We start from the raw sequence: 8,700 nt of genomic DNA on the forward strand, positions 1-8,700 counted from the left end.
GAAATGGGGTGATAATAAGACCTCCTTCACAAGAGAAGCGACAGGTCAGACGTGGGAATGCACAGGCAGGCCCTTGGCAACTGGATAAGCTCTATACAGATCTGGAAAGGAGGAAGAGAAAAAAGAGGAGTGGCTTCCACGGCTGCATAAGGCATCTTTCCGCCTGATGTGTTCTGAGTTTCAAAACCGGGAAAGACACTCAAACCTTCAAGAGCTCTTCTAACTTTTCGATTCTCTGATGGTTTCAGGTCTAGGGGAGGAAGCGCTTGTGGTCCATGTCTGTCCCCAGGATATCTGTTTCTTGGTTTGTATCTCTGCTGCAGGTCCAAGGAGCTGGAGCAATACCTTGAGTCTGGATTCTTCATCCCCAGGGACCTGGGGGAGCCCCCAAAGGCTCAGGGAAAGGGGAGAGCAAAGTGTGGGGTTGGTTCCCTCTAGTGGTCAGTGTTAGCACTGCATCCAGCTGCCTCAGGCGGGCCCAGGAGGAGTCAGCAAAAGTGGAATTCAGGACTGAATCGTGCCCAGAACCCCCACAATTTATTGGCTGTGTTTGGCCCCTTTTCACAACACACACATTCTCTCTGCTTGGTGGAGGGGAACCATGCAGGGTGGAAGAAAGGGATAGGATAGAGAGTGGGATAGGGTCGGTATGGGTCTCAAGGACGGGCTATACTGATATCCTTCCCTGCGTTGAGGTTGGCCACCATGGCGTGCTGCCAGAGGACACCCACCTGCTCCTTAAAGAGAGGACAAGTTGGGTGATATCTCTGGCTGACAGTCTGTGCACAACCCTCACAGTGTTGGTGACGGTGGGAAGGGAAACATGACAAGCCAGGGGGCATGATCCCAGCATGTGTGGGGGAGCTTCTAAATTATCCATTAGCACAGGCACGTCAGTGGCACCATGCATAAACGTACAGAGAAACAGGTGGGGTCAAGCAGCGAGAGATAAGGGGCAGGGTATAAAAAGGGCCCACAAGAGACCAGCTCCAGGATCCCAAGGCCCAACTGCCCGAACAACTCAGGGTCCTGTGGACAGCCCACCTAGCTGCAATGGCTGCAGGTAAGCGCCCTTAAAATCCATTTCCGCACGATGTGTCCCGAAGAAAGAGGTGGCACCCTGTAGATGGGACCGGGGCACTAATCCTCAGGTTTGGGGCTTCTGAATATGAGTATCGCCATCTAAGCCCAGATATTTGGCCAATCTCACAATGTTCCTGGTCCCTGGAGGGATGGAGAGAGAGGAAAAAAAAAAAAAAAAAAAACAGCTCCTAGGCCAGGGACAGTGCTGGCCTCTTGCTCTCTGCCTCCTCCGTTGTCCTCCGGTTTCTCCCCAGGCTCCCGGACGTCCCTGCTCCTGGCTTTTGCCCTCCTCTGCCTGCCATGGCTTCAAGAGGCTGGTAGGGTCCCAAGCGTACCCTTATCCAGGCTTTTTGACAACGCTATGATCCACGCCTATCGCCTGCACCGGCTGGCCTTTGACACCTACCAGGAGTTTGTAAGCTCTTGGGGAATGGGTGCGCGTCTGGGGTGGCAAGAAGGGGTGACTTTCCCCGCTGGGAAGTCATGGGAGGAGACTAAGGAGCTCAGGGTTGTTTTCTGAAGCGAAAATGCAAGAAGATGAGCATATGCTGAGTGAGGTTCCCAGAAAAGTAACAATGGGAGCTGGTCTCCAGCATAGAAACCAGCGGTCCTTCTTGGTGGGGGCGGGTCCTCCTCCTAGGAAGAAGTCTGTATCCCAAAGCAACAGAAGTATTCATTCCTGCGGAACCCCCAGACCTTCCTCTGCTTCTCAGAGTCTATTCCCACACCCTCCAACATGGAGGAAACACAACAGAAATCCGTGAGTGGATGCCTTCTCGCCCAGGCGGAGATTGGGGAGGCCTGTGGTCAGAGCCACAGGCAGCACAGCCACTGCCGGTCCTTCCCCTGCAGAACCTAGAGCTGCTCCACATCTCCCTACTGCTCATCCAGTCCTGGCTGGAGCCCGTGCAGTTCCTCAGGAGTGTGTTTGCCAACAGGCTGGTGGTGTATGGCACCTCGGACAGCGACGTCTATGACCTCCTAAAAAGCCTAGAGGAAGGCATCCAAACGCTGATGGGGGTGAGGGTGGCACCAGGGGTCCCCAACCCTGGAACCTCACTGGCTTCGAGGGCTGGGGGAGAGAAACACTGCTGCCCTCTTTTTAGTAGTCAGGCCCTGACCCAAGTGAACTCACCTTATTCTTCATTTCCCCTGGTGACTCCTCCAGGCCTTTCTCCCCTGGAGGGGAGGGAGGAAAATGAATGAATGAGACAGGGAGGGAACAGTGACCAAGCACTTGGCCTCTCTTTCTCTTCCTTCACTTTGCAGAGGCTGGAAGATGGTAGCCCCCGGACTGGGCAGATCTTCAAGCAGACCTACAGCAAGTTTGACACAAACTCGCACAATGATGACACACTGCTCAAGAACTACTGGCTGCTCCACTGTTTCAGGAAGGACATGAACAAGGTCGAGACATTCCTGCGCATGGTGCAGTGCCGCTCTGTGGAGGGCAGCTGTGGCTTCTAGGTGCCCGCATGGCATCCTGTGACCCCTTCCCAGTGCCTCTCCTGGCTCCGGAAGGTGCCACTCCAGTGCCCACCAGCAATGTCCTAATAAAATTAAGTGTATCATTTTGTCTGGCTAGATGTCCTTCTATAATATTTTGTGGTGGAAGGGGGTGGTATGGAGCAAGGGGCAGCTTGGGAAGACGACCTGTAGGGCCTGCAGGGTCTATTGGGAACCAGGCCGCTGAAATATAAAAGATTTGACTGTTCCTGGGCCAGAAGAAAGCTGACACATCACTGCAGTCTGTTACTCACTAAGGCCATTCCACCAGCTCAGTGGTCCCAGCTTACTGGTCATAGCTCATTAGTCATCCCAGAGATGACTTGAAGGCATTTCTTCCTCCCCCACCATCACCAGTAACACCAAACCTGGCCCTCCAGGAGCGGGAAGAAATGAAAACAAGATGGGCTATTAAGTGCAGAGGCAAAAACTCTCCAACACGAGAGGAAACAATGTCATAGAACTACTTCTGTGCAGAAGAATTTTAAGATGAATTTTCCTTAAGCCCAACTACTCTTGGGAAATGAGAACAATGCAAAAATTACTTGGAGACATACAGAACCAGAGCATTTGGGATCTGAATTAGGGCAAGAGAAGTGGAAGAGAGATTTTATTTGGGGTTGCAAATGCAGTGACAACAGGTGCCAGGAAGATAACAATGTGAGCAATGAGGGCTGGATGGAATAGGATAAATCCCAGATGACACTCGCTTTCCTTCAGAGGATGCAACACAGAGGGGTAGGAAGAAGCACAACCTGCAGAATTCAAGCCCCCGCTGAGGTAGGACCCACCCAGCCTGTCACCATCAGGACTGCAGGGACAGGGCTTCCAGAACTTCTGATTCTTTGAGACAGCCAGGACATCCAGACTTTTACATGAAATCTAACATTTAAACACTGGCAACACATACTGAAAACATTTTAAGGGCAAAAATTCATCCAAACACACATGGTCTCCAAGCTGTTTGTGAGCAAGTTTGTTCTGAGAGATGTTGATTGGGGTAACTCGGTGTAAGGGAAAGAATCAGAAAGATTTGGGTTGTACATCATTTGTTGCTCCTGAATAAATTACTTGACCAAGCTGAGATAATAATATATTGCTTTACAAGGATTATGTGAGGATTAAATGCAATGATATATTTGACACATTATATAGTACTGAAGAAATTGTAGTTATTTCTGCATTGAATTTTCAGGTGTTTTTTGTTTTCTGATGGAGTGTCTACATATGTGTCGTGAAACTATATCATTTTCCTAATGACAATTAGGAAATAATAAGCACTAAAGAGTGGTGGTTAGCTCGTTATAGTTAAGAGTTTACTCTCCCAAGCACTTTGGCTAAGTGACTCATGACCTATAAATCCATACTAAGATGCTCACAGGAACTCTAGTATCCAAAAATGATTCATGAAGTCAGGAATTATTTTGCAATGCAAATAATCAACCCCTTAATTAATTCTTCTTCAGAAGTTCTGATTCTTATGTGCTATAATGAATTTTCTTGATAACGAGACCCACTTGTGTTCATTTTTGGCTATCTTACAGTTAATAACTCCATCCCTGGGAAGTGGTGGAGAGCTGAAATAATCAAAATTCTAGAGCTGCTTCATTTCTCAGCTCAGAAGCCATTCCTGCATCTTACATTGTTCTTCTACTATCTGGCTTTAAAATTATGCATTTTGGAATTAGAAGGGCCTCATAAGTCAGTCTAGTTTCTTCTACTTTGGGAATCTTATCCTCCGGCATCCATTGTAGTCAGTATTCCAATTACGTGTAGCACTAGAACCGAGGGAATCACTTTTTCACAGGGCTACTCATTCTATTAAACCACTCTCATTGCAGAAAACTATTTCTTGTACGAAGCTGGAATCAATATTCCTGCAACGTCCTTCATTCGGCCTTAAAAAATTATTCACAAAACTCACGGTCTTTAGAAGTCAATGGAATGAGCACAATTATCATTATCTCTTGGCTTCCGTGTTTTAAAAGGAGAGGCGAGCCATCTTAATAAGTATTTGTTGAATGCATGTGACAGGGGAATGACAATGTCCAGTGCCTGCATGGGTGACTAAGAGGATTCTAAAGTGGGGTGATCGTAACATATAACTGAACTGCAGGGGGAGCAACACTCCAGAGACTGTCCGCCCAGCTCCCCTCGGGTATAGGTGAATCCACTCAACCACTGCTGATTGAGAATTAGAAAGATACTACATGACTTTGCACATTTTACAATATAAAAAGATCTTAAAGACCATCTACTTTAAACTCCTTTGATTCACCCACTGTTATTCCACATTTCAGCTCATCAACTTACTGTGGACAGCAATTTCCACTGCAAATTTGAGATGCCTAGGTGTTTTCTAAACGATGCATATGTAAGCACTCACTCCCTGAGATTCTGATATAATTAACCTGGAATCTGGTCCAGGCAAGAACAGTTTGAAAACTTTCCCAGGTGATTCTAATGTGTAAACAAGGTTGAAAACCACTGTGTTGGGGAATCTTGTCCAGGCAAGAGTAGTTTGAAAACTTTCCCAGGTGATTCTAATGTGTAAACAAGGTTGAAAACCACTGTGTTAGGGACTGCAAAGATGAGACCCATGTGTCCACAGCCGTTGTATTGGTGGAACAGGGAAAAAGAAGAACGAGGACATGAGAGGCCTGGACCAGTTGTGGTGCCACCTGCTCCTAATTCCAACCAGTCATCTCAAAAGCGTTTCTTATGAGCCAGTCACAAAAAGACAAATACTGTCTGATTCCAGTCATATGAGGTACTTAAAGCAGTCAAATTCATAGAGACAAAAAGTAGGATGGTGGCTGCCAGTGGCTGAGGGAGCTATTTAATGAGCACAGGGTTTAGACTGTGCAAGATGAAAACGGTTCTGGAGATGGATGCTGGTGATGTTTGCATGACAATGTGAACGTACTTGACATGACTGAACTGTACACGTAAAACGGTTAAGATGGAGATTTTTATGTATTCTCACAACTGAAAAATGTTCGTAGTCTATTTTTGTTTTCATTTTTGAGACAGAGGCTGGAGTGCAGTGGTGCGATCTCGGCTCACTGCAACCTCCACCGCCCGGGTTCAAGTGATTCTCGTCCCTCAGCCTCTTGAGTAACTGGGATTATAAGCGTGCACCACCACACAGGGCTAGGTTTGAGATTTTTTGTAAAGACAGGGTTTCACCATGTTGGCCAGGCTGGTCTCAAACTCCTGGTCACAGGTGATCCACTCGCCTTGACCTCCCAAAATGCTGGGATTACAAGCGTGAGCCACCACGCCTGGCCCTTAGTGGTATTTTCTAATGAAAACTCTTCCTGAAGATAAGATTAGTGAGACTGGCACAAGGAGGAGTTCAATAGGCAGAGGTCGAGTCATCCTTGACCCCTGGGATCATGTTTTCTTGACTCTGTCATTTTTTTGAATTTACCCTAACCTAAAATGACCACTTCTGAATTTCTTCCATGAGCATTGTTGAAATACACGTGGTGGGTTTTGTCTCTTTATACTCAGTTCAGAGCAGAACTGACCCCTTCCCTTTTCTTCTGAATTACAAGGTCTGGGCTTCTAGGCCAAGACAAGCTGACACTTTGCCTGGCTGCTGCTTTAATTCAGAAGGCCCTGGAGTGCTGAGGTACACGATGAGCACCGCTGGGATTGGGGTTACCAACTTGTCCTCGTTTTCAGGAGACTTTCTCAATGTCAACACTGAAAGTCCTACGTTCCTTCCAAGAATCCCTCAGCTCAATGCAAACTCAGCTAATAGGACTGGTCACCCTGCTAGTAGTCCTAAATCATAGGGGACCAAACTGCGGGGGAAAGTAGGGGAAGGAGCAAGAAAAAGACTAGAAAAATCAGAAAGCTGTGCACGGTGTCTATGACTTTTGATGGCCCTCAAGGTTACCATGGATTTCTGATTCTTACTTTGAGTTTATGTGATTATAACGATGTGCTTAATTCCCACCAGAATTATCAGCATAATAATAAAAACCAACAAATGTGAACACGTCTCTAGTACCATGCCAGTTTATTACAGGTATTATGTCATTTCTTTCTAACGATAATTCTCTAAGGTAAACATTATTATTAACCCTATGGTAAGAAGTCCCACTAAAGATATAACTTATGCTTTCTCAGGTCTAGAGAGAAAGACACCAAAATGTCACCCTGACCATCCTTGAGAGGATAAACGGCCAGGCACGGTAGTTCACGCCTATAATCCCAGCACTTTGGGAAGCCGAGGCGGGCGGATCACAAGGTCAGGAGATCGAGACCATCCTGGCTAACACTGTGAAACCCCGTCTCTACTAAAAATACAAAAAAATAGCCGGGCGTGGTGGCAGGCGCCTGTAGTCCCAGGTACTCGGGAGGCTGAGGCAGGAGAATGGCGTGAACCTGGGAGGCGGAGCTTGCAGTGAGCCGAGATCACGCCACTGCACTCCAGCCTAGCCGACAGAGCGAGACTCCATCCCAAAAAAAAAAAAAAAAAATATATATATATATATAAAAAAATTAGCCAGGTGTGGTAGTGCACACCTGTATTCCTAGTTACTGAGGTACGAGAATCACTCCAGCCCGGGAGGCAGAGTTGCACTGAGCCGATCATGCCACTGCACTCCAGCTGGGTGGCTGAGCAAGATTCTGTGTCAAAAATAATAATAAAGACAATAAACTTTTGGAGCATTAAAGGCCACTCTTCCTCTGGAGATAATCAAGGTAGCTGTAACTTAAGCCTAAGCTGATTGTTATAATGTTCAGAAACAATATGATCAAAACCATTTAGGGGGTGGGGCCTCCTCCTATAGACGATGAAGGCAGCTACCCTAAGAAGCTCTATTATACTGGAAGAGAGATATGAGACCCTTCCTGCTTTAAGAATCAGTGAAGCCGGGCATGGAGGCTCAGCCTGAAATCCCAGGACTTTGGGAGGTGGGCAGATCACCTGAGGTCAGGAGTTTGAGAACAACAAGGCCAACATGATGAAACCCTGTCTCTACCAGTAACACAAAAATTAGCCGGGCGTGATGGCGCACACCTGTAATCCCAGCTACTCCAGAGGCTGAGGCAGGAAAACTGCTTGAAGCCGGGAGGTGGAATTTGCAGTGAGCGGAGATCGCGCCACTGCACTCCAGCCTGGGAGACAGAGCGAGACTCGGTCTCCAAAAAAAAAAAAAAAAAAGAGAGAGTCAATGAGAAGGGGCGCCTGACCCCTGGTGGTGGGGAATATACTTCGGGAAGGAACTGGAACCCTGGAAACCCAAGCAAGAGGACACCCGCAGCTGGACCAGGCCGCGAAGAAGCAGATCCTCCTCCTCAGAGATCCACAGCAGCTGGGAACCTGGATCTGCAGACCCACTTGGTTTGATGGTACTGTGTGGGACCATCTGTCAACACTGACACCCTGTGGCACTGAGAAGCAAAGGCAGCAGCCAGCTAAGCCTCCAGGCTCTCCCTGCTGGAACTAGAAAGTCCAAGTGGCCCCCTTCTTCCTCCCTTTTTGGTTTTGTTTGTTTTGTATTTCTTTGTTTGTTTTTGCTTTAATTTTCTTCAAGACGGGAGTCTCGCTCGGTTGCCCAGGCTGAAGTGCAATGCCGCCATCTCGGTTCACTACAACCTCCGTGCCCCGGGTTCAAGCGATTCTCCTGCCTCAGCCTCCCCAGTAGCTGGGATTACAGGTGCACACCACCACGCCTGGCTCATTTTTCCCTTCCTTTTTGGATTCGCTCTGCTTCAAGGCACTGAGGCCATGAGGCAGCGTTTGCAGATACACGATAACTACAGCCCTGATGCAGCTGATCCTGACACCGAAATGGCTGTGGATCCCCGAATGGGGCGGCTCTATGCTCCTGTCTTTGAAACCTGCTTCTTAACTTACTTCCCCAAATGCTCAATTCAGGCGAGGTATGATTTATCTTAGACTCACAGGATGAGAGAGCAGTAGCTCCACCTAGTGGAAACATCCAGGTTGAAAAGGTCATGTTCGGGGATGATGCTATTTTGCAAAGTCAAGATATTTCATGTCCCTCCAGGAAGTCTTCATTGATCCGAGTTATGCTTTCTCTTAACAATCTGTCTTCCCAGTCATAGAAGTTCATGCACAAATGTAAT

The 8,700-nt window shown here is 47.6% G+C and overlaps 1 protein-coding gene across 1 annotated transcript; it reads left to right on the forward strand.

Moving 5' to 3' along the window:
* The first annotated feature begins 1,386 nt into the window (after positions 1 to 1,386).
* LOC119623291 (somatotropin-like) lies at positions 1,387 to 2,550 on the forward strand. Its single transcript, XM_037995733.2, has 4 exons — positions 1,387 to 1,498; positions 1,724 to 1,843; positions 1,936 to 2,103; positions 2,353 to 2,550. Exons 1-4 carry the CDS (start codon positions 1,445 to 1,447, stop codon positions 2,548 to 2,550), a joined length of 540 nt encoding a protein of 179 aa, XP_037851661.2. The 5' UTR covers positions 1,387 to 1,444.
* The last annotated feature ends 6,150 nt before the right edge of the window (positions 2,551 to 8,700 follow it).

The sequence above is a fragment of the Chlorocebus sabaeus genome, chromosome 16 (genome assembly GCF_047675955.1).
Source record: "Chlorocebus sabaeus isolate Y175 chromosome 16, mChlSab1.0.hap1, whole genome shotgun sequence".
Taxonomy (NCBI): domain Eukaryota; kingdom Metazoa; phylum Chordata; class Mammalia; order Primates; family Cercopithecidae; genus Chlorocebus; species Chlorocebus sabaeus.